Raw genomic sequence first — 25,549 nt, 5'->3', positions numbered from 1 at the left:
GCACAGTCATCTCTTTGTTTTATTCTTGTGTATTTTCTCAGTTATTGCAGTACCACATAGAAAATGGAAAATTAATTCAAGTGCTGTTAAAGAAATTATACAGAGCGCATTACAAGAAAATGTAATGAGATACTATCAGTGCTTAATTGATCAGTCTCTCTGATCCCTGAAGACTTCATGTGAAGTTTGTTGCCAGTGTGCAGGAGGTAGAAAAGGATGTAACATGATTTGTAATTGTATGATACTGATACATCATGGCAGGGATCAGAGACAAGACTGACAGGGAAAATGCACTCAAGAAAGCTTTGCTGCATTTAGACCAGTTTCTACAAAAGTCATTTTGAAGAGTCTTGCAGTGCTGGGTAGGTTTAACTGAGGCTTAGTTTGCACACTTGTTGAGATTTCTAATACTTTTGCTTTGAAGCAATGCAAACAAAAATAATTTTCTTTGTCCTGCCCAGTAAATAATCTAACAAGATACTATTCAAATGACTTGAGAACAACGCAGCAAAAGGTTCCTGGCCACCATGCTTCTTTGACAAATTACAAGAGCATCAGAGGGGGTCGTAAAGCTTATCTATTTTATTTTACTTTTAGATGTAAATGCTGAATGAGGGATCAAATTGTTTTCATGCAGCTAAGTGCTTTGGAGGGAAAAATCTAGTTCTCGTGTTACTGGCTTTTCATTGTTTTCCATCCTTAGTCAGTTGTCACAAGGGTCTTTGCCTCTGTAATCCTAAATGCTGGGATATGCCATTTGCAGCCAGGATTCAGTAGCGATGCTTATGATCTCCTGACCATTGTCTTGCACTTCAGAACCTTTGTATCCTTTTAAACATTGCCACAGCCCAGCTTATCAAGATTTATTCCTATTTATGTAAAAGTAGATGAAATGCAGACGCCTGACCTGCTTTTTAGTTCAAGGTTTCTGGAAAGGGGCTTGAGATAGGGGTGTTATGTATGTGCAGATTATGAGGTTTTTCCAATCTCAGCAATGTGGATTTCTCTGCTTCCTTTTCCATTCACTGCTCAATCACCTTAATCATATATTATGAATATTTGCTACTTCTCCCTGCCATCTCAATGCTTGTCTCTGAAGCAGGGACAGTTGGCACCGGTGCAACGGGCCATTACTTCTGTGGCCTCTAGGCATTTTATGATTCAGTGAATATGAATAATAAAGCACCTTATTCCTCCTCTGTTCTCCAGGGAAGGTGATTTCAAGTGTGGCAGTGGAGAATTATTATGGCTTGGTTTCCTTTTGAGTGTGAGAGTGGGAGGGTACCTATAAGATATAAATGAATAGCAGAAATACTTGCAAACAACTTTTTACTTCTCAGTATCCCCTTCTATCTGCTGGAAAATTTTATATGATTCGTGATAAAAAAATATTCTTTGGTAATGCTATTGCTGTTAGTATTATTTTGCCCAATTTGAATACATTGAGTAAAATGCCTCTTCATGATTTCTTGAAGAATCTTTAGATGCTACCACAGAAAACCAAAGGACCTATCAGTAGCCACAACTCTACTGCAGCAAGAGTTTGTGCTTAGGCCATTAGAGAATTTACTCCCAAGACTTTTTAAACGTTGCATGGACATGGAATGAGGAAAATGAAATTTACTGGGAAACGTAATGTCAACCCAGTTTATTGGTAACTATAATATTTTGCAGACTTTTAAAGTCCATATCTTTAAAATGATAAAAATTCTTGGAGAGAGGAAACAAATTTTATTGTGCTACGCTTTATGTGTTTAGAAATGGATGTACAGGAGGGTTGAAGAATATGCCTTAGGTGGCTGCTATGCAGCCTGTGAAGAGATGAGAGAATAACCTTTTCTCCTGTTAGACTCAGGACAAAAAGGACCATCTTGTCATTTTATGTGTTGAGGTTAGATTTTTCCGTGCCTGCCTGAAAGAATCAATATCAGAGTGGATTATGAAACAGAAATCATAAGGGCTCAGAACAATTTGAAAAAAACATTGGTAACAGAAGGGACTGACTAAAAATATCTTGCTGGTTGATTTTTTTTTTTTTTTTTATCTTCAAATACAGCTTGAGCTGGAATTTTTATCAACTACACAGAGTTCATACACTCTGCCTTTTAAAACAAGCTGCTACTGTGCTTTCGGAGAAGAAAAGAAACTTGCAAATAAGGACTCTGCTTTAGTGGGATTCACTTGAAAGCATACCCTTGGGAAAGAAAAAGACTGTAGAAGTTCTAAATTGACCTCTGAAGTTTTTAGGCTTTAGCATCTTTGAAACATATTTTTTCAGAAAGCTCCTGAGTCCAGGATATATCTTTCTTGTTTACTCTGCCTTGATTTCTGACTTTATAAAAGTAATTCCAGGAAATATTAAAATCCTTTCATTCTGCTACAGTACTGTGTTTTTTCCTAGGGAACCTTACAGTAATGCTTTTCTGCTGGAAAATGGAAAAAATTCGTTTGAAACAGTAATATTTTTTTTGTTGGGAGTTTTATAATCATCTTTTCATGGTGGATAAGATTGAACCCTGTGTGAATGAATCCCATTGTCCATAGAGGACACTGCAGTAAGCATCAGCAAGCATTACTTCTAGAATGCTTGGTTGTTATCCTGCGTATGTAGTACTGCTCTATATTTTGGAGCTGGTTCATGCCCATTATGTATTCCCTTTGTCCTAGAGTAAATGTCTCTGCAGGATGACTTATGAAGTGCCTATAGTAAACCTTGTGAAGAGACAGTGGGGCCTTTTACTTCAGTTAAACATATTACAGCACTATGCTTGCACTGACCTGTGGTCAGTGATCCTTCTTTCGACATGTTTCTATGGAGCAGCAAATCAGTCCATGATGCTCTATTAAAAACTAATTACTATAGAATAAAGAGTTCCTTTCAAAAATTAATTGAAAAGTAACTTCTGACAATTTTGCATTGCAAACCCTCTAAATAAAATGGAGGGGAAACATTCAAAACAGTTCAGGTGCAAAGAAAACTTCTCGGTGCAGTAAGCCAAAATTAAAAATGAAGATGACAATGAGACATTTATTACAGTTCAAAATAGTTTACTAGAGTTCAGGCATAATTTCAGATGGTGTGCTAGTTTGTTGCTGTTATATTTGAATTTCATTAAATACATTTAATTAAATCTATTGTAAATCTGTTTTATCCCCAAGGGGCTAGTTAGTATAATCCTTCTGTTTGCTTATAAAATATCAACCAATTGTTCCTGCACTAATTTTAATCACTGTTTATTTTTAAACAATAGTGAAGCATTTTGTCTGTTTAGTTTCTTGTGCAAAGTCCTTGGGGCAATGAATTTTTGTTGTTGTTTGTGTCCTGTGTAGAAGAAAGTTTATATTCATTGTCAGAGTGTTTTAAAAAAAAGATAAAAAGAAGAAAAATAAGTACAACAGTGCCACTTGAAGTTAATTTAGGCTGACTTTAAAGAGAAAGGAATCAATGTAGTTATAAGACTTGATAGTCAGACAGTAGTAAAACCGAGCAAATTCTATGAGTAAAAATTAGAAAATAATAAGCCTGCAAGGTTGCAAAAATTTAAAAGACAAGAGTCTTAGACAATTTACAAAGCACAAATCTACCTGAGATTAATGTAGTTCAGAGATAGACAATCATTTATAACAAAAGCTGGAAGAGCATGCTCTGGATAGGTACTGTGAACAAGTTCTGCTGTGAAAGGATACACACAGTGTAGCTATCAGTAAAGAACTGGTAGTATTTACTATGTGTGCTGCATTCCAGAGTTAAATGCATTGGGTAGCAAGATGCATAAGACCTTGCATATGACTGTCTTGTATTTGTCTTTTACAGTACTTTTCCTAGACAGCAAATCATACACAATCATTAAAGCTGTGTGATGTCTACCCTTGGTTTGATCTGAGTTCTGTTGTAGTGGAAAATAATTCCTGATGAATCAGGTTGTTATTTGTCCACTCAAAATTGCCATGATAGGTTATACTGGTGGAATTTGAAAAAATATCATCTCTTGAGGAATGATTGCTATTTGTTAGTGCTGCATAGTGCTGAATGGATATTTAGTTGTTCTCTCTCTTGCATTTTCAGAAGCAGCTGTAGAGCACACCCAGAGTAAAGCCTGTGCCCATTCCTCTCTCTAATTAATTTTTCAGAATGGTGCAATTTTGAGAATATGCACGTCTGTAGAGTATATCTTCCAAATTGATCACTGATTTTTTAAAATCCCATCTGAAAATAGTAAAGGAATTATGTCTCAGCATTTTCTAAAAAAGAGTAATTTAAAATCAGTGATGAGAGCCAAATATTGTTCTTCATCTGCCCTTATTCAGCTGGTCACTGGAGATGGGGATTGCTATTAATTACTCAGTCTGCAAGTGAATGTGCACAAAATTAAAACTGAGAATGGACAGTTAGCATGTTTAAAGTTCTTAGTGTACAAAGGCCCTAAGGGGACATGTGGGAATGTCATCTTTGTACTGTAAAGCTGTCATAGTGAAGACAGATTATGATGGTTCCTGCAAACCAAAATGCAGATTGAATATACTGGGGAAAGATCATTGTGTGCACTTGAATTAAATGCTAGGTTAGCTTTAGATAATGTAGTATTGAGTTAGAGTCTGGAAAACTGTGCTTAGCTTGGATCCCTTCAAGGCTTGCAAATCTAAGCTGAAACAAAAAATTTGAATGGAAAACATGACAGAAGTTGTAGCAAATGAGAGGAGACAAAAACATGATTAGCTTGGAAAATAGGAGTAGTCTAGGAGCACATGTAAAAAGCTGAGGCTGTTAGGTGCTGTGTGTGAAAGATCCATCCCATTCCAAGTAGAGTGCTGTACCGAGTGTGTGTCCTGATGGTCACAAGTTGATCCATTTGTGCCACTGAAAGGGAACCAGAACAGAGAGAGGCTCACTTACTAACGATTTACAGTATGTACCAACTAAATTTAATCTGATTAAGTCCAGTTGAGGATGTGCTTCTGCTTCCCATTTTTTTCCCCCCCTTTCATTAGCTGAGAGGGCAATAAATCTAGAGGAAACAGAAGACAGCATAGCATAACTGAGCACCTTGTCAGCCTATGGAATTCACCCCAGGAAGTGGCCTCCAAGTCAAATGCTTACAGTTGGGTGATTTTTATGACTGTTAATAACAGCTGTAGCTATGCAAACTAAGGTAATAGGGCAAGCAAATATATGGCTTAAGGCATTCACCTTCAGAGCAGGAAGCAAATGTTTCTGTCCAGTTTCTGTCTCATTTGAAGGCTCTTCTGGAACCTTTTGAATTCTTTCCATGTATTCCTGTTATAAGTTATAATTGTTGCTGTAATAAAATAGTTTTAAAATGTTAGCAGGATTTTTTAATTATTAACATGAAAGAAAGATGTGTTCATGTATTGTGACAGATTAGAAAGACCAACCTTGTTAAATTTATAGAGGTCACTCCTGCTGGTGCGTAACTTCTGTAGAACAGTCAGGTTTTTTTCTTTAGCAAAAAAAGCTAAAGACTCCTCTGGAAATGAGACACTTTCATGGCTGCTCCCATGAGCACTGGTAACTTGATATCAGCTGTTGCCCCATCTTCACATTGGTACAATGAAGGAAGGAGCATCTTCGAGGGACTATTCATAGTGGGGAGGGGGGGGACAGAAAAGGACAATTTGGATTGTTTTGGTATCTGCCAGCATTAATATGATTAAACCTGTGTCAGCACTTTATAAAAAAGCTGATAGTCATGAGTTATTTCCGATGGGGAAGCCACTGGAATGGTACTAATTTCCAAATAGAAACTTTCTAGATCCCTGGGGGTCAAACCCATGCACCTTTCCATGAGCAGGTTGGTAAAAGTGTGTATTGATCTCAGCCCCTAAAAAGGAGGGGGGGCTAAGATCTTGCTCACCTTGAGGTAGTTATGTGTGTGGACTGAATTTGCATTATGCCACATTCTTATGCAGTAATCATTGCAGGAATCTCTAAGCCTGTCAGATGTTTCTTTCCATACTGTAAATGAAGTATTTCTCTCTCCTTGTATTTTCGTGGTAGAATTTAACCATATGTCTTTGCTTAAATAAAGACTAATGGTTACACCTATGTGTGGATAAACTAATTGTGTTTTTTATTCCTTATTCTCCTGCTAGCTACAGAAAGAGGTTCCTTTCTGGGTCAATAATGCCATTTAAGTTAAGCCCACATTCTGTCACACTCTGGTAGCTTCTAGAGCTGTTCTTGTCAACTGACAAGTGAAAGGTCAGTGTCTCACAGATTGTTGTTTGTGATAAGGAAACAGCTACAGTAAGATTTGAACTTCTTACGATGTCTTGACATTGCTGGCAGTTTGTAACTGATCAGAGAAATGAAAGCTTGTTTTCATAACAAATGCATTGCTCCTGCATGCAGTGAAATAGAGCTGTGCCTCAGCTTCAAAAATGCAGTCGCTTCATTTAACTACTGCCCCACATGTACAGACAGGAGTCAGACATACTCCTCTTTTGATTGCTGCACCAGTTATTTTAGCACAATTAGCCTGGCTGCTGGGGACTCAAAAGGTAGCTGATGAAACAAGGGATTACACACTGAGTCACACAAAAGAAAGGCATTTTCTCTTGTAAAATGTTACTAATCTGATAGAGAATAAGTCATAGTGCAAAAATATCCAGTTAATTTCCAGCTGCACAGCTTTATAATGCACCAAGATATACAGGTAACTAAGAGAATTAACAACTTCATAGAAGTAGATTAAAAAAAAACCAAAAAACTTCTGAAAGTTATAGGCAGCCTCAGCTTTCCAACAGATTGATATGTTATTGCCGTCTTCTTGATGAGAAAGGAAGCAGTTTTATTGTGTTGCTGCACAGTGCCTTTTTTTGCATTGCTAAAATGTTTAGAGACACAAAATTGAGAACAGAACCTCTCTTTGCTAGCTGATGTTCCTATTTTTCATTTGCAGAGTTGGTATGGGAATATGCCAACTGGGAAACCTTACATTGCTGTTCTGTCAGCAGAGGCTTGGCTGGTGGAACTTTGTGAATGAGAGGTGTATGTGGGCCTGGCTGATGGTGCTTTACTCGAAAGGCATGGCTCACAGCCCTACAGCAGTCTGCCTGTGCCAAGTCTGCTTCACTGAAGGCCCTCTGGGCCAAGGAGGGCCTGCATATTTACGCCCCAGAATGGCTATTCAGCCTGTAGCTTCCTTGGAGAGGAATAGAAAAGGCTGGCATAATCCTGAAGGGACATGAGAAAACTTTGAGGGTATTGAAAAAGGTACTTCTGATAGCTGTAGTGGTTTTGTAACAAGATAGAGGCCTTACCTTTCAGAAAATAGTTTGATAGTTAAGAAGTAGCTAATAAATAAAATTTGCATGCTGTGTCACTCTGATTAAAGCAGTGCTGCAGATTTGAATCTACTTCTGTACTGGGATTGAGTTCACTTGAGGTAGATTTACTGTCCTGAATTCAAGGTGTGTTACCTTGTCATAAAAGGAAGTCTGGTTTGACAAGCAGGACATTCCCCACACAGAACCCCTCACGTGCTGGCTGTGACCAATGACTGTGTTGTCCTAAAGGTGTTTTGCAATAACTCCTAGTATGATCTTCCTCATGATTTTACCAGGCACTGAAGTGAGACTGATGGGCTTGTAGTCACCAGGGTCATTCCTTTTATCCTTCCTGAAAACTGGGACAGTGTTTTGAAGCTTTCAGTCAAATCAGGACCTCTCTGGATTTCCAAGACTGTTCAGCAATCATTGTGAGATGTCTCACGATGATATCAGCCATCCACTTGAATAGTACTCTTGGATAACTCCCACTAAGCCTCTTAGAGGGATCCAACTGGAAAAAAATTCCCTGTTTTGTAAGGCAGAACTCTTAACGTGTAAGAATTTGAGGAAAATGTCTTATGGAAAAGCAAATCACCATCATTTAGATGCCCAATCAGCCTTTAAGTAGCTGATCTTGAGACATTCAGCAATTTGTGACGTTTCCATTTAATGAGCTCTTGAATGTGACATGGAAGTAAATATAACATAGCAGCTTTGATGGGAAGATGTGCCCATGCCTGCAAAAATTTGGATTTCATCTGTGCTGAAGAGTGCACTGGATCTGTGTTAATAATAATAGTGATAATGATGATAGTCATTGTCATCATTATTATCTGCTTTATAGAGGGACATTGGAGGTGGCTGCAATAGTCAAAAGTCATCTTTCTTTTGGACAGCAGGAAGCTGGAGATTGCAATTAAACTCTACATGCTACAGGGTAACTAATTTATGTTTAAATAAAAGTAGTTTATGCTAAATCATGAATCTGATTAAATACAAAGCATAATCAACATTCTTGCCATGCCAGTGATTCCCCCTTTGAAAAACCTCATTCTTTCTAAGGTGCCTGGTTTTGTGTTTACACACAATCTGTGCTGTTACAGTTGCCCGTTCCGCTGGATCAATATATCGGATTTTGTGTGTGAGTTTGCGTAAAGCTGGAGCAAAGCGTGCGCAAAGATCCTCCCTGGAGCTTCAGTGCTCACGATGAGCAGCGCGTTGCCTTCGCCAAGCAGCTTCAGTACATCTACGTCCAGAAAGAGTTTGAATGCAGCAGACGTTATGTGTGTCCTTTGTCAGCCTCTTTCTGGTAGAACTCATTCTTTTGACAAGGAAAGGGCTATCAGGATCTGCTGTCTTGCTCTTGTTCAGAGTCTGTATCAGTAGCTGCAGTGGTCTCTGGCTATAGAGCTGCTCAGTATTTTACTGAGAGAGAAAAAGGTCATAATCAAATGGCAGAATGCTGTAGGATTATGTCAGTGCCCTTAGCTACAGGAACTTGCTTACAGATTCAAAATTATTTTTTTTTATAAAGGTGAACTTTGTCCTGAACAATTTTTTAAATGTGTCTTCTGTTGTGGTGAGTGATTTGTGAGAGATGCAGAGTATGTCCTTGGTACTCTGTGGTGTATTAAAAGATAAATTACTTTGGAAATCACCACCACTTTCAAGTTGCTCTGATTGAATGGTGTAATTGTTCCTTTTTGCCCTGTGAAGGATGTGTTAATACTTTGATAGTTGTGTGGGCAGCACAAGATTTCTCTTTTTCTCTACCCCTCTGCCCTTAAAATCCAACTTCAGTTTAATAGTAGTTCAATAAACACTCTACCAGCTTTGACTCAAAACATTTAAAGCTGTATTTAACAAGGGTATTTGAAACTGACCATTATTATTTATAATTCTTATTTTCACATGCTAATGTCTCCCCACAACATGGTAAAATTATGAAAATGCAATCTAATAAATGTCAAATTACCCACATTTGTCTTTCTTTTTTACACTGAGTACAAAGAATCCTAGCTTTTATCTTGTCCTTTGAATGCCAAACATAAATTTATGCTGCTCTTGTTTGTTACTGCACAGAACTTAATGCAGAATTTCCATGTTAGACAAAAAGAATTAAGTCATTATTACCAGAAGGGCTCAGAGAAAATTGCTAACTTGTGGGAAGAGGGCCTATTACTTATGGATAAATTCCCTTGGAGAGAAATGCCTTTTGCAGGTGAGGTAGAATTCCAATATTTTCTTCATTAACTTCCCTTCTGAAGAGACTCAAGAAGTGTCAGCTCCTGCTCCGTTTCTTTTCTGATGCTGCTTCCTATAGGCAAGTTACTGTAATTCCACTGACAGTTTTAGTGGCTGGGAAGCTGGTGGCTGACAGAAAACTTCAGGTTTTTATCTCATTCTGCAATCTACTGCACTAGCACATCAGACAGTGAACTCTTATGCACTAAAGGAAGCAGACAAATTCTTTCAGTTTTCAAAATTTAGTTTGTAAATTAGAGTCTTGCCTGAATGTTTAAGAATTAGTATATCAAGCCCAGGAAAAACAGGGCTGCTTAGTTCTTGGGAAAGATTTGGTTTTTCATGCATGTGTCAGAAGAAAGACCACATGCAGGATGTACTGTGAGTTGTGCCTCCCTCTGCTTGTTTCATCCCTCCCATACACCAGAAACCAGCCTCCTCGAGCCAAATGGGAAGAATAACTTTATCTTGTTATGACTGAGAAGAAACTGATGAGCCAAAAGGAGCTGGTTGGAAGGTAAAAGATTAATATTGTAGAACAGCCAGAATACCTGATTGTGCGTAATGGAAAACTTGGTATTAAGTTCTTAAGCTTGTATTATAAACAGGTTTATATTAACTTATGGTGTTTTCAGTACACAGAGCTTTGAGAGATGTATCCTTTAGTGCTTCCCTCAACTCATCATTAAAAGAGGAGTCTTTAAGAATAACCTTTTTCTTGGTTAATGTAGACATTTATTGTCTAAAATAACCCAGGAAGTAATTTAGTCAGTATTTATTGGGCAGAAAATTCAGTGCTGCTCTGAATAAAGAGTGGGTTGCCAAAGAAGTCATTCATGACTGTATGTGAGTTTATGAAAGAGAGCTTTCTACCTTCAGTTTCTTCTTGCTGGTGAGCTTCTCTCTTGAGGTTAGGAATTCTGGACACTGAGAATTGCTTTATAGTGAACTTGAACACAGATTTATATTTTGAATTTAGCTTCAGATATGGATATATTTCAGACATTTCTGTGCATCCACTTCCTTTGTCAGTTATTGATGTTAGCTAGATTGTGAGGATGTTCCTGAATGCTTCACTACCCCCAGAGCAATGGCTATTTCACATCTTTCATAAATGCTAACTTTCATTTGCAAGGTAATTTCAGTTGGGAGTCCTCAGTTAGGAGTTTTAGAAACATTAATGATTTTGGCTATAAAATGCCCTTATGTAAATATAATTAACCTCATACTGCATGATGGCAAATCTTATGTACAGAGAGACTTTGTAATTGGAATGGGAAGAGAATCTATCCTGACTGACACCTGTGGTTTAACTGCAGAGCCATCTTTTCCCTATGAAGTTCAGAATTTAAGTAATGATTTATCTCCAGCTCTTGCTGTGTAGTGTCAGAATGCAGTGAAAGAGGAGGTTAATGGTTGCCTTGCATTCATGAGACAGAAGAAAAAAAATGGAGCCTTGGGAGGGATATCTGTCTTGTTCCATGTGCACTTAAAAGGTTTTTATTGAAGCATGAAAGGTTGCGTTGTTTCATGCTTTGTCTTTTTGTTGCTTATCCAGGCAGTGATGTACTGCCAAAAATTCTATAAAGGAATTTCTCAAAATATATCCTATTAGCTGATCTTAAACCTCATGTATATGCTATGTGGGTACTCACAGAAAAGAAACAGAATTTAGGAATTGAGTCTTTTCCCCTTAAGTACAGAAACAGCATTTACTAAGAGAGATGGTGACGGTAAAAGGACAGATTTCCATGAACTGTGCTTGCCAGGCATATGTTAGTGTGGAAAAAGAGAAAGGTGAAAAAAAAAAATCACCTGAGTTTGTTAATGCTCAAAGAGTAATTTTCAACTATGTTTTTTGAACTGGAATGGGGAAAAAAATCTCCAAGAGCTTTGGAAATGCCTGTTCTATGAGTATTTTTCCTTAAATGCATGATATATCCTGGGCAAATTACTCAAGTTTGTATATGCATGAACTTCAGAAAACAAGGCCAGAAGAGAAAGAGCTAATTTGGTACTGCTACTGGAGCCCAGAGTAAATGAGATGGTAGGACTGACTCCAAATCCCACTCCTCAGTTTGGATTAATAGCTTGAATGATTTCTACACTCTTAATCTGTGAGGCAAAAGAAAGAAATGCAAAATAACGAACTTGAAGTCAGTAGTTTTTGGGTATGTGAATATTCTGGGCTCCTTTCTACCCCCTGCATTATATGTATATGTATTGCATTCTGGGAACAATGAGGATTTATCAGTCAAATATTGTGGGCACATATCTTGGTGTCTGCTGAGGTACTGAGCCTGCAGATTGACCCACGTGTACAAATTTGTGCAGTAGAAACAATACTTTGGAAAGTACTGGATATGTAAAAGGTTCACAGCCTGACCCAGAATTTGGCATGGCACCACCTTTTCCTTTGTTTCCACTGGCTGCATGACCAAAGGGATGTAAGGACAAGATAGCAACAGTGACTTGAAGTCATTCAGACAAAACCTGTTAGAGGTTATGAGTATTGCAGTATCACAAGATAATTCTGTGGGCCTTTTGCTGTGTAACACAAAGTAGTGCTGTAGGCTTCTCAGATTAAGAATTAGAGAATGTCTGAAATTGAAGTTAATATTTCAGTTTTTGTTGCTTCTAGAGACATTTCACTGTTGAAAAAAATCCACAATAGCAGAAAGTAAAACATGCTAAAAGTGGAGATCATTTCTAGGTTAGGAGATCCTGAACTGTGGCTAGGCCACTTCTTATTTTATATTGATTTTTTTTGTGTCTTAGGTATGTTCCCATTTTGGTATCCCTGTAATACAGTCTGGACTAAGAAGTGTCCCTGCTGAGGAAAAGAGTAAATCAATGGAGCACAAGGATAGACATAATGTATATTTGGACTTTAGTTCTGAGCAAGTTCCTGCTAAGAAACATTTCTTTTGCCTAGGAAGATTGCCAGCATCAGTAAGAAACCAGGCAGTGTTGCTGACCTTCAGGATCAAGAGGGTCCTTAACAAGCCCAACATACTGTTTTATGAGTGTCCATCCAGGACACTCTAGGAGGGCACTCAGGGATGCTACTTTTTGCAGATGATATGTCAATGTAAACAATAGCTCCCTGTTTTGTGCAACAAAGCAAGTGGTGTGCTTGAGCAGGAAGGAGAGCTGCTGCCTGTCCAGCAGGCACTGGTGGCCAGTACTGTAGAGATGTTTCAGAATTTGCAGTAAATAACGGCTTTATAAAATCTTCATCCCCATTGATTAAAAAGCATTAACATTCTATTTGCTGACTAATATACACTTTTCTCTGAGTGCATAGGTGAGGGCCAGTGGTTTATATCTTTCTAAAGGAATCTCATGTCTCTTTGGTAAGTGATTATTTTGGAGTGCTTGTGTTTAAGAACTACTTATCCAAAAAACTTTGAAACTAGGCATCTAGACAATTTCTGGGAAGCTTGAGAGTGATTTTTCAAGCAATGTGCACAATCAGTTTGAAGCATTTTATTGCTCTGAAGTTCATGTTAGACTTGTGGATGTGAACAAAGATCATCAGAAAGTCTCTACAATTGCAGAAACCACGTCACCAGTGTGACATGGCTCTTATGTTGTCCTAAACACCAAGACACACAAATACTTTCCTGTTTTGCAATTGTCTGAAAGGCCTCTCTCAAGCCCTCACCATCTCACAACTTCAGGGGATCTGCTGATGCCAATAGAACTGTATTGCACTGGCTGTGGAAATTCATATTTGGAGCTGCAAATCTTTATTTGGCAGAAGATGGGGAGGTTATAATTGCAGTTGAGATAAGTCAACTCACCAACTTCTTGACTTCTTCCCATTTGCCATGGGAGTAGCCGCTGCCAGTGACATTGCCAGCAATGGTAATTAATTAATGATGATCCACCCTGATTACATATATTTGCATTGGATGAACTAAGATGAGGCTAGGTTTCTATGTGTACTCTTCTCTGAAGAGAGAGTTGTCTGTTTAGCAGTTGTCTGTTTGGTAGCTACCATGGAAGGTGAGGAATTTGGTTTCAGGATAATTGAAGGGGACAGAGCAGAATCTTATGTTAGTTCATTGCAAAGATAAGTAGCAGAGTTATCAAGTATTATGTGATATTTAAGGAAATACTGTTTAGTGAATTCAAGTGTTCTGGGTGCCCCAGGTGGACATATATAGAGTAGCAGGACACTGAAGAACTGTCTGCCTGCACTCTGGAAATGTAAGGAGGTATTCTGGCAGGCAGCCTAAATTCCTGCCTTTTACCAGTAGTATGAGATGATTTAAGTCCAGGTTTTCAGCTATAGCCTTCTGAGAGCACTGCTCATTCTGTGTAGTGAATCCTGTAAATTGGGATGGCTCAGCATGGGAGTAACATGATGGGGGCACTTTCAGCAATCTTCTGGTTCCTCATAAAAATAGAGAGGCTAGTTTAACATTCCTGTTCTTGAAATATTACAGTTCATTGGTCTAAAAGTATGTAAAATAAGGATAAACACTCAGATTATTTTAGCTATAGCAGAATGGATAGCAATTTTCTATGAGAGAAACAGAGGTTGCATGATAGTTGGCCTAAAAAATGTTCTTCTTTTCCTCACAAATAAAAATCAGTTCTTCAACTTTGCTTTTAATTACTGAAATGTTTGACAGGTGAAATAAAGCAAACCTAAGTGGAAAAATAACTGCAGGATGATTTCAAATACTTTTTTAAATGTGCCTCACAAAGATGTTTTGCTGCTTTTGTGGTGTTAAGTAGAGGTATGAAACTGAACAGGTGAGAGACTACCTCTTGGAAACTTCTTGCAGGGGGAAGGAAGCTATGCTGTGGATGATTGCTAGCAATAACATGAGAGGGTTCTTTTTAGGGATATGTTGCAATTTTGTGACATGCATTGGTGAACAGAAGCAATTTGTTATGGAAATGAGGGAAGGAGGGAAGGGAATTTGTTAGGAATTGCATGAAGAATGGGAGATGACATGACAGCATTGTAAATTCATGCGGGTAAGTCAAGAAACTGAATTCAAATGATTGAGGAGTTGCTTCAGTAGAGCTTACCCAGCTTTCTCTGAAGTCAAAGATATTTCAGTTGATTTGAGGACAACTGGGTCAAAGTCTGATGGAAATCTGATTCTTTTCAGACAATGAAAGGCTGAGATGAGACTTCCTAATAAGAAAAAAATGTTAGATGGGCCATCAGAAGAATGAAATCACATGATGTTTAAAACCTTTTAAGAAAGGCAATGAAAGTGAATATTAATGATCCAAATTTTGCAGAGAGATGATAAATTGTCTAAAATCCTGAGGGAGTCTCTCCTGTGCTGTTGAGTTTGCTAGAGAAAGGTCAACAAAAATGTTTAATACACTAGAGAGGTGTTATTTTACAAAGACAAAAATGTTGTCCTTTTAATTCTCCCCCCCCACCCCCTCTGAAGTAAAATATACATATTTTGCACAAATCTAACCTGTTTTTCTTTTATCTTGAAGTAAGACCAAGCAAGGATTATGGTTCACTCTTTCTTTTCTGTGTGGATGGAAAACCGTATACATTATTGACATTTTTAGTGGCGGGATAAATTTGTCCCATTCATATTAATGCAGACAAGGTTAGAGCTGAGCTTAAGTACTGTAGATTAGTATGAAAGCAGCAATAAGCTTGTTCACAGAGCAGCAAAGAGGGAGTGAATGAAATGCCTCTCACTCCGTCTGCTGTCCGGAGGCACTGCTGAATTAGGAGAGGTCGGCTAGTGAGCTTTAGCTGATGACACTTCTGGTTTTTTTCTGTCTTCAGATATCTCAGCTTATGACAGAGACTAGTCGAGAGGGCCTGACTGAAGCAGCACTGAACCGCTACAATGCAGATAAACCCTCCCTGTACAGCTTCCCTGCTTCCCAGAGCACATATGTTGCCAGTGAAGTATCCACAGGCACCTCGGTGGCAGCATCATTTTTTGCCAGGTAAGAGAGATTTCTCAGATTTTCCTTTGCTGGACACATAATTTCTTTTAAAGGAGACAACTCCATAGTGAAGAAGGATATAATGTCAAAACATGGGTATAGATACAGATCTATCACAAACTTGCAGGAATTACCATGAAAATGTTGTTTAATCCACCTACATGCATTTATCTGTAAAATGGGATGACACTTCTACCCTCTTCTGTAAAATATCTCTTCAATGCTTGATTTGGATTAAGTGATTGTGCTCCCAGAATAGCACTTGACTTTGTGACATATTTAGAGGGGTGTATCCCTGAATGAGAAGGGCCCATCCAAGTAATTTTCTGAGACAGCAATTCACTATAGAGCTAACTGGAGGTGGCTAGTTCAGTTTGGTGGCAATCTTCAGACTTCTTTATTGAATTTTACTTCCATCTAGGGAAACTGTCAAGGTTTCGCTTTCAGACTGAAAAGTCAAGGTTTCTGATTTCAGCTTCAGCCTCTGTCATTCCACTAAATTGACCTGAGGGTCTAAATTCAGCCTTGGAACATGCTTTATGTTGAATATTCAGACATCAATGAGATAAAGTTTAATTTAAAAAATCTTGTGGCTATCTTGATTAATTTGTTAGTAAAATGTTTTGTTAAAAGGGCATATCAGCTAATAAGTGAAATATCAACTATCACTAAGAATTTTTTTTTTTTTTTTTTTGTACAGAAATGTGCTCTTTACAGGGCAGAATCTTTTTAGCCCAGTTGAATCTATGTAACAAAAGACATTTAAATAATCCTTGTCTTTTAATGCTTTTTATTAATTAGAAGATTGATTTGGGAAGAGTAATGGAATAACATGAGAATAAGCCATTATTATAGCACTTCCAATCCAATCCAGTGAGAGATCCTGATTTCAAATCATGGAGTGAACTTTGAGCAAGCACTTTCAGATCAGCTTCCTTCCCCTGAGAGAGCCAAATTGTTAGTAATTCCACATGATTCTCTTTTATTTTAAAGGTAAATGGAAAACTTATAAAGTTGTTGGATTCCGTAAATCTGGAAAAAAGGTTTTCTTCTCTTATTTTTCCTCACCAACATGAGGGCTGCATGTGTTCGATCAGTGTCATACAGCAAGTGAGTCGTGTAAAAGGATTAATTGTAGCATTTTAGAAGGTCCAGTTGTTTGGGGCCACTCTGTCACTTTTTCTTTGCAGATGAGATGCTGCAATAGCAAATGTGAATGATGACAGTGGTCTTGGTTTGCTGCCCTTTTCTGTTTAACTGCAGGCAATTTAAATTAAAATTGCTGAATGTACACACATGGTAATATCTAACTGGAGTGCAGATTGGGATTAGCACATATTTTAGCATGAATTGATTTATGAAGATGACTTAACTCATTTGTTCTTCATTGTTTCATTGTTTATGCTGAGAGAATTCATTTGCTCTTAATATACTCTGCTGAAATGTAGGAAACTAACTAAATTTACTCAAAATCCCTAGTGTAAATCATAGCATTTTAAGTAGAACTCTGTTAGCTTCTAGCTGATGTTGTGAATTCTTGGGTGTGCTTGGTCCAGCAGAGATCTCATGTTTAGACTGTTTATTTTTAAACTGTGCTTAGCAAGACAAAAGTGCCTGGTTTAGTTTGGGGTATTGCACAATTAGATTAATATCACTTATGTAAGTCTGTTTTGTCCTGGAATTCAAATGACATCATCTACTGGCAATTAAGCAGCAAATTCAAGTCAGTTGTTCACTGCTTGACCTTTTAATAAGAAAATCACCAAGTTGTTTTCCAAACCTGAATCATTAATTTTTGTTTTACATCGTGTGTATCTATTTGCATTTCTGTCAAGTTGTGGTAAAAAGTGTAGGGACCTACTTGTACGCGTATTTATAAAATGCGAAGTAGAAGGCAGCAGTTGTCTAACTCATTAAGATGGTGCACTGTTTACTATGTGAAACAGTCCTTTGTACCAGACCTGTGAATTCTAAGCTTTTGCTTTTTATGGTTGTCAGTGGCACATGGAGTAGTGACTACCAGCTATATATGCATTTTTTGAATGTGTGTCACATACCATGTTTTCACAGTGAGTAAATAAGAAATTATTACAAAGCCAGAGAAATTTGCCAATGTGAAGCTGAAGTTCAGAGTTGAAGAGTAGAACCTATTCTTTTGAAATTTGAATAATGACCCACTGTATTTCACTCCAACTTCCCTAACAAGCAAAGCAAACCTCAGATGAGGCTCAGATATAAGTCATCCGTCATCAGGAAAAAAACCCAATTAACTAAAATACTATGCTATGGAGGAAATGTCAAGGAATCCATGGAACTTGTGGTTGTAATTACTTCAGAAAGATCAGGCGTGGAATACTGGGAGCTCATAATTTTTCTGTTCTCAGGCACTAATAGTTCAACAGTGGCAGTCACTTGACTCGCCTATAGCTGGCATTGAGCCATGGAGAAGTTTCCTAAGGCCACAGTGACTCTCAGTGTTTTTAAAAATCAGGAGACTTATCAGATGCCTCAGTAATTGACTGTTACATTTCATGATCTGTAGCTGACAGATTTCCAAAACAGCTAAAAGGGCTGCAACTTCTGCGAATTGTCATTTGTTGGGATATTGCTGCAAGGGAACTTATGACACATCAGGATTCCCATGGGACAGTATGTGAATGCTTTAAAGGAACAGACATTGAAAACTGTCCAAAGTGTTCAGCTGGTAGGCTTATGAATATTAGATGATACAGGTATGAATAATGAATTTCTAATGGTAATTCAGACACAGAAACTGAATTCAATCAATTGTGCTTTTAGTGACAAGCACTAAATTTGCCTTTTTGTTTAGGACTATCACGCATTTTTATCTCAGATATGCTTCAATCATGCTAATTTAGCAATATTCTTGCTTCTTACCAGTACACATTCATGATGAGAATAATTCATTTAGTGAGTGTGAAATAATGTTAAGATTCTTTACTCATAATGAATCGTCTACAGAGCATTTTAGAAATTTTTTGCATTACTTAACTTCTGCCTCCAGTTTGGATCTTTGTCCTGAGAAGCACAGTGTTTTTGGGCCATTGCAGCCTAAGGTGTGACAGCCTCTTGCCTCGTGTCCTCCCAGCACAATGTAGGAGTGTGCTACCCCAGCTAAGGGATTAGTAGATTCCTTCTGTCACTTGTTTCCCTGGTGTCTCTGGGAAGCTTTATCAGGCCAAGGGGCATAGTAATTTTATTCCTATCTATGCTGATTTCTACATAGAGAAAACTTCTGGGACTCTGACTTCAGCTTTGGCCTGACTACTCTGTAAATAAACCTGCCCTTCTGAATAAAAACTCTCTGTTGTGACTGGGCTGTAGAGTTTCAGTGATAGCATGATGCGGGAACTAGAAGTCAAAACTGGACCAGAACCTTTCTGTTGTCCGTGGCAATACTTTAAAGTTTTTGGGATCTTGGTGGTGTTCCTTTTTTTCCCTATCACAGTAAACTTGCTTTATTGGAGAGGGAGAACTTTTCATCAGAGCAAAGGAGAGACATAAAAGCCCATTTCACTTGAGATGTAAAAAAAAAGTAAAAAAACTTTTGAGGAGGAGATATTTTTGAATGTTAGTCTTTAAAGTTGTTTCCTATTGCTAGTCAGGAAGTGTAACAGTGTATTTGCAACAAAAGCCTGCCTCAGTCTGAAATCAGATATAGTCATATTTGGATTAATTGAGCCTAATGGGAATATAGATAATCTTGAAAGTAGCCTGAAAAATCTGTTCTAGGGATCATTTTCCATGTCTTTTTGCAACTGAACACTAAAGAGGGCCACACAATGCTACTGCTCTAGATGTTGCAAGGCGTGTTTTTCAAACAGAATCTCCAATTTTTTTAAAAAAGCTCTTACATTAAGACAATAACAGAAAAACGTAGTTGCATGTATAATACATACACAGCTACTCAGTGTGGGGTAAGCTCAACTTAGTTACCTTAATTCTTGGAAAAACTGCTGGTGACCCTTTCCGCACTCATTCCCCATCCCTTGGTGGTATGGCAGCAGGGGAGGAGGAGGTGAGGCAGCGCACTGTGGCCAAGGGGTACAGTGAATGTTGTGTTCAAAACACTGCTGAATATGCCACACGTTTCCCTTCCATTCCAGAGAATCTTTTTTGAATATTTTAAAAAATTCTCTTGCATGAACTACAAAGCTGGTATGAAGACAGTGTTTGTGGGGGCCTCTTATTAAAGCTGCTGTGCTGTTTTGATTACTTAGCACTCCAGAAACCCTGGAATCTCATGCCTCCCTTTTTTTTGCATGCATGTGGAAAACTTCATTTAATCACACAGCTTTTGATGTTTGCTGATTTTCCTTACAGTTAGTGTATGCAATCTTTGTGTATATGTCTGTTTTAAAGCTCAAAGGAATCTGGAAACACAAGGGCTTTCCCCTAAAGACTACTGTGTATTGTAGGCACACCATTATTACGTCTTGTCTTGAGTTTTTTGGAGGTCTGGGGCACGTTTACAAAAATAAATTTTTCCTGGCATTGCAACGGAGAATTTGTCAGAACATACACAGGAAAAACAGATAAGAAACAGAGGCAGCAGCTAGTAGAGAAGGCAATGGGTTGAAGAAGATATTCTTGTTTCACGGAGCCCAGCTTTGGCATGGGAAGGCCCGCAGGAGAAACACTGGATTAGTGGCTGTAACTGGTGTAGCTGAAGCGTAGCACTGGCAGATGTGAGAGCTGGGTCAGGAATCTGCTGCCGATACTCCTGTGCCAGGGGCAGGTGCACATCAGGCTGTGCAGGCACACCCAGGGCATTGGAGCTGCAGAGGTCTCAGAGACCTCTCAGGAAAGAGCCTGTATCTGTGAACATTGTCAGATAGTGAAAGCTGCTTCTCTGTGCCTTTCTGAAGAATATTTTAGTCAGAACAGCAGATGACTCAGATGATAGTGTTTCTTCATCAGTTGCTCTTTCAAGTTGCAGTGGTTCCCTAGTTTGGACACTGCTTGGGAAGTTCTTGTGTTTAAATAGTTGTCACCTCAACATCCTTAAGAGGAAATTATTTTCTGAGACTTGGATGAAAACACATTTTGGTTTTTTGCTGTCTGAACTATGCAGAATCTTATAGGATTTTCTTTTATTAGCTGAACAAACTAAATTTAACAGTTAAATTGTAGTCAGATTCTTGGACATTTTGAAGAACTATATATTAATAACTCTAATCAGAATTTCTGACTCTTTTCCCTCATCCTTATCATATACTGCATAAGAAATACATAAAAAGAATGTTAAGATAAAAGATCCACAGACTATCTTTCAGCAGGAATGCTGGCAGCAAGTTTGGAAACATCTGTAAATAATTTCACAAATATTTCTACCTTCAAAGCCTGTCTTGGGCTAGCTTGTGGGGGAAATTTTAATCACAATGATCTCAGTCTTCCTGAAAGACCATGAAACATTTAAAATTGGCACCTAGGTTTGAGTGCACAGCTTCAGTGGCTGATTTTTCATACTTGATCAACACTCCTCCGTAACACAAGAGGTCTATGTTCATAGCCACTGCTTTTCTGTGCTTCCTGTTGCTGTGAGAGCCCTAACTAACAGGCTGTTTCTGCTTTCTGTTATTGGTGTTATTTCATGTATATAAATTAAATAGTAGTCAAAAGGGAATTGTGACTCTCATGAAGTGAAAGAAATCTGGCAGTTGAGGCATAAGGAATACTCTTTTTTTACGTTCAGTGTAAACAAAATGAAAATATCTTGGTGAGAAAGACTATGAGAGTTACATGCAAGAATAGTCAGTGTGTGGTAGTGGAGACAATGATCTGATATGCAATGAAAAAATTAAGACTTAAGTGCCACATCTGGAAGAGGGAAAACAAAGGTATTTCAGTGATCTCTAATTTTGCATGGTAGTTCTATCTTGGGTCCCAAACAATTTCCAGTGTTTTTTTTTTTCCTTCAAAGTGGACACATTTTCCATGACACTTGTGTTTTAATCAGTTCATGTCATTTGATTAAAAAAACCAAATGCTTAACAGCAAGATTCCAGAGTAGGTCCATTTCTAACAAGAATTCTGTAGGGTACATGTCTGAAATATCGGTGTCTCAATCTTTGCATATTGCATGCTGCCGTTATTTAAACAAAAGATTAAGAAAATGTATACACTCTTTAGACCTGGGTTGGAAATCTGCTTGAGATATGTTTAAGTTGCCGCTGGGCTGTGAACAAAAGTAATTTGAATCTTTATGCTGATTACATCCACTATATGTTGGTTGCAGATTGTTAGCTTTCATTCACATCTTAAAATACAGATAATAGACCTTGATTTTTAAATAGGGTTTGGGGAGTGACCCATGGAGCTATAAAAAGAAATAAGCTAAAACTATCCTAGAGTATTGCAGAATACTATACTTGCAGAGGTATGCCATCTGCTTAGTCTCAAAGCATGTAACTGATGAAAAGGATGTAAATCATCCTCATGTTCCTAGTATCAAAATAATCCACTTAAGGTAAACAAGTCTCTTATGTTTAAAGTTAACAGATGTAGTTTCCTGGTCTAAGCATGTTTTAAAGTATATCTATTTAGAAGAATCTAAAGGAAAAGATTACTATCCAGGAACAAATTATTTGCCATTGAAGAGAGAAATTAAAATTCCAGCCCATGAAAGGTATGGTACTTTGATATTATGTCTTTATTGAAATATGCTACACCTGCTTCTATGTGCCACACGAGGCAAATGTTTTCTGGCCTGCACTTGCCCCACATATGGTTTGTTTTGTACTGATGGTAAGGGTAATCACTAAATTGTGTTGTTATTGGAGTAGTCATCAAGATTTGCAGTTTCTTGTGTAACTAGCCTTTCACAGTTTTGAGAAATTTTGTCCCTTTTCTCCCTTTTTCTTTGTAAAGTTTTGAGATATAATGTTTCTCTGTGATGCAATGAATATCTGGTTCTGTAAAGCAAAGAACACATTCCGTGGAGTTTTTTCTGCTTAAGAGATTATCTTAAAATATGGATGTCTTGTCTCCTAAGTATAATTCATTATATTACTTTTTCCCTGGTATATATTGCCTAAAACCCAGAATCCCAGCTTTTTTTCTGATTCCTGTAGGAGTCAGTGGTGTTTGGTTATAACCTTTTGTTTCTGTAAACCTATATTTTGCACCATTTTAATTTTTACTTTCTTAGATACACAAATTTGACCTTATGTCTGGAATTCATTTGCCCTATTAATTGTTACATAATCAGTCATGTTCAGTGTTTAAATTAAAAATTGCATCTTTGAATACAATGCATTTATATATACTTTTCTCTCCTTTTTTCTGTCTGCTTATTTTCTCAAGTACAAATCCATGAAAATGCATGATAACCAAAGACCCATTTACCTAGTAAGCAAACCCCTTCTGTCTGAGATCCTAGTCAACAGCTGATTATATTACAATGGAAAGGGCCAGTAATGCAAACACCTACTTAATTTACTTCATGCAATGTAAATGCTTTGTAGAAGCTCTAAGTGTTATGTAGCCTCCATCAGGACAGAAGGAGGTAACCAAGACACTTCCTGTGTTCAGTAATTAGCAATGGCCTTTGTCCCATATTCTGAGATGTTCCCTTAGCTTAAGGTTTGCCTTGTCTATTTGTACCCCACTGATTGCTGCTGGTACAGATAAGAGTTTTTAGGCCTGTAAATGACTGTGCTGGCCCATTCTTGCTGCAGCTCTCATGTCTGAGATGCTGTATACCAATAAATGCTTTGCATGCAGGGAAGAGAATGGGATGATCTGGTGCTGAGGCCCTGATTATTTTAGTGGTTTGTTAAAGAAGGAGGCAATTTTTCATGGATTTGTGTTCCTAATTCTTCTAGGTAATTTCAAGCATTAACTACAAAAGTACCTAGGTGTATGGAAGTTGAATTCCTGCTGCTCTCCATACACTATGCTAAAACAGAGGTAACTTCTTTCCCACTTCTTGTCACATCTTGTGATTTCCTGCTGATTTCAACAGATTGAAAAGAGGGAGGCTAATTAAGCATAGGTTTTGTCTTCTAATTTCTAACAGGGCTTCTTGAGTGCCAGAATGCTTGCTACTTGAACATCCACTCCCTGCACTGATTTAGAAAAACTTAAAAGGAACTAAGGCTATTTCCTTCTTCAACATTGCCTTTCCCTGAAACCTGACATGTACATTGAGAAAAACTGCTAGCAGCATATGCAATAATCCCTCAGCACCTGTTACCAAAAACTCCTGGTGTTCAATCTTGCTTTTTACTCTTAGGGCAGTGGAAATGAAAATGGTCAGCATTAATCTTTTGACTTTTAGTATAGTTGTGACTGCCAACCATAGTATAGGAAACCTCATGTGGATTTACTGTTTTGCATATTTCTTGCTTCCCTTAAACCTTGCCATAAGAGTTCTGATTTACAGTGTCTCTATCTTGATTTGTGGGGTGACAAGGAAGAATAGATGTAGTTGCACTGTCTATAGCAGAAAATTATATGCACCACCAGTTGGTTTTTTTTTCCTCTCTGTTTTTAAAAGCAAAATAACCTTTGCTCAAGGAGATCATAAATCCATAGTAATGAGACTTTTTCCTAAACATCTGGAAGTTCAGAGTGGCAAACTCTTATTCTGATAATTTCTTTCCTGTTACAAGTACTCTTTTAGTGCTGCCCCAGCAACCTTAAAATTCAGCTGTGCTTTACCTTGTCTGTAGCATTCTCCATCACATGCTCAGTCAGTGTTTTCTGAACCTTGAGAGCAATCTGTTCAACTGCAGAATGACTGGCTTTTCCTTACAATTACCAAGGAATACAGGCCATTTTAATTTTCCTTGCTTGTAGAATAAAAACCCAACAAGAAAATGTGCTGAAATGTCGAAGTATCTGTTTATTGCCACATAATCTCAAATTAGGAAGACAACTGATGGTTTGGCTTGTATATATTAATCTCTGTGATGTGCTTATAAAATATAAGACCACAGTGCACCTGTATACATGACTAGGTGTCTCATAGCAAACAGAGATTTAGAACCTCTTTGCTCAGCTGTAAATTAGATTGTGTAAGCTTCCTTTTTTTTTTTAAATTTCTCTCTGTATGCATGAAGATCAGAAGTAGACTTGCATAATGAAAGCTGAAAAGAGTATTCCTGTGATTCCACAAGTTAAAGAGAAACCTTTTATATTACAGAACTCATGAAATAATGTTGAAGGCTGATAGAAATAAGAATGTATCTTTTCCATCAAGCAATGTATGGAGATGGGACCAGAAGGAAAGAAAACAAAACTCTGAGGAGGAAATAGAAGTATTTCACTAAATCATGAAATTTTGAGAACACCAGGGAGGTTATATGCTACTATTTAAGGCAATACTACCTTTATTACCTATTCAAGAGTTTAGTAGAACTGTCCAGGTCTCCATAAAACATACTGGACGTTACACTGATGCAGGGCAAAGAGGAAAATTCCTATGATGGTATACAACAAGAAAAAAAATACTGCCAATGAGTTCAGGATTATGGAAAACATATGTTGGTAATACTGGCTTGAAATGTTACTCCTGAGGTGATTGCATGTTCAGTTAATAAAGTACAACTGATACAATACCATCTGGATATATCTCATTGAGCTGTTTGGTTTAACACCCTGTGAATTCTTGATTAATACATTACAGCAATATGAAACAAACTGGGAATGCATTAAATAGATGAAACTAGATGAAATTCTGTACCATGTTAAATGACTCTGCTCCTGCTGGGATTCAGTAGTGATACAGAATTCCATAGGGCATGAAATGGAAAAACATTGTTAAACCTTTCAAGTGGTGTTGGGAAGATGGCTAGTAGCATACAAAAAGAACTGTGCCAGCCACAGGTGTCAAATGTAATGTCATAAAACCAACAAAGAATGTCGACCATACTCATGGAAAAGAGACTGAGAAGTGCCTTTTGGAAAAGATCTGTGTCATGATTTTAGTTGCATATGAGCTCACAGTGGGACACTGTAGCCAGGAGGGCTAATGCAACTCTCAAATATCTAAGAAGAACATATGAAGAGAGGCTGTGAAGAATTAGCTCTGTATCAGAAG

The 25,549-nt window shown here is 37.8% G+C and overlaps 1 protein-coding gene across 1 annotated transcript in view; it reads left to right on the top strand.

Annotated features, from left to right (window-relative positions):
• KIF26B (kinesin family member 26B) overlaps positions 1 to 25,549 on the top strand; it is a 269,683-nt gene that overhangs the window by 96,171 nt on the left and 147,963 nt on the right. Inside the window, exon 4 of the mRNA XM_053938124.1 lies at positions 15,317 to 15,483. Coding sequence (XP_053794099.1) covers positions 15,317 to 15,483 — 167 coding nt within the window. The remainder of the gene's footprint in view (positions 1 to 15,316; positions 15,484 to 25,549) is intronic.

The sequence above is a fragment of the Vidua chalybeata genome, chromosome 3 (genome assembly GCF_026979565.1).
Source record: "Vidua chalybeata isolate OUT-0048 chromosome 3, bVidCha1 merged haplotype, whole genome shotgun sequence".
Lineage (NCBI taxonomy): Eukaryota > Metazoa > Chordata > Aves > Passeriformes > Viduidae > Vidua > Vidua chalybeata.
Note: the sequence above shows the minus strand (reverse complement) of the source record. Positions and strands in the feature narration are given on the sequence as shown.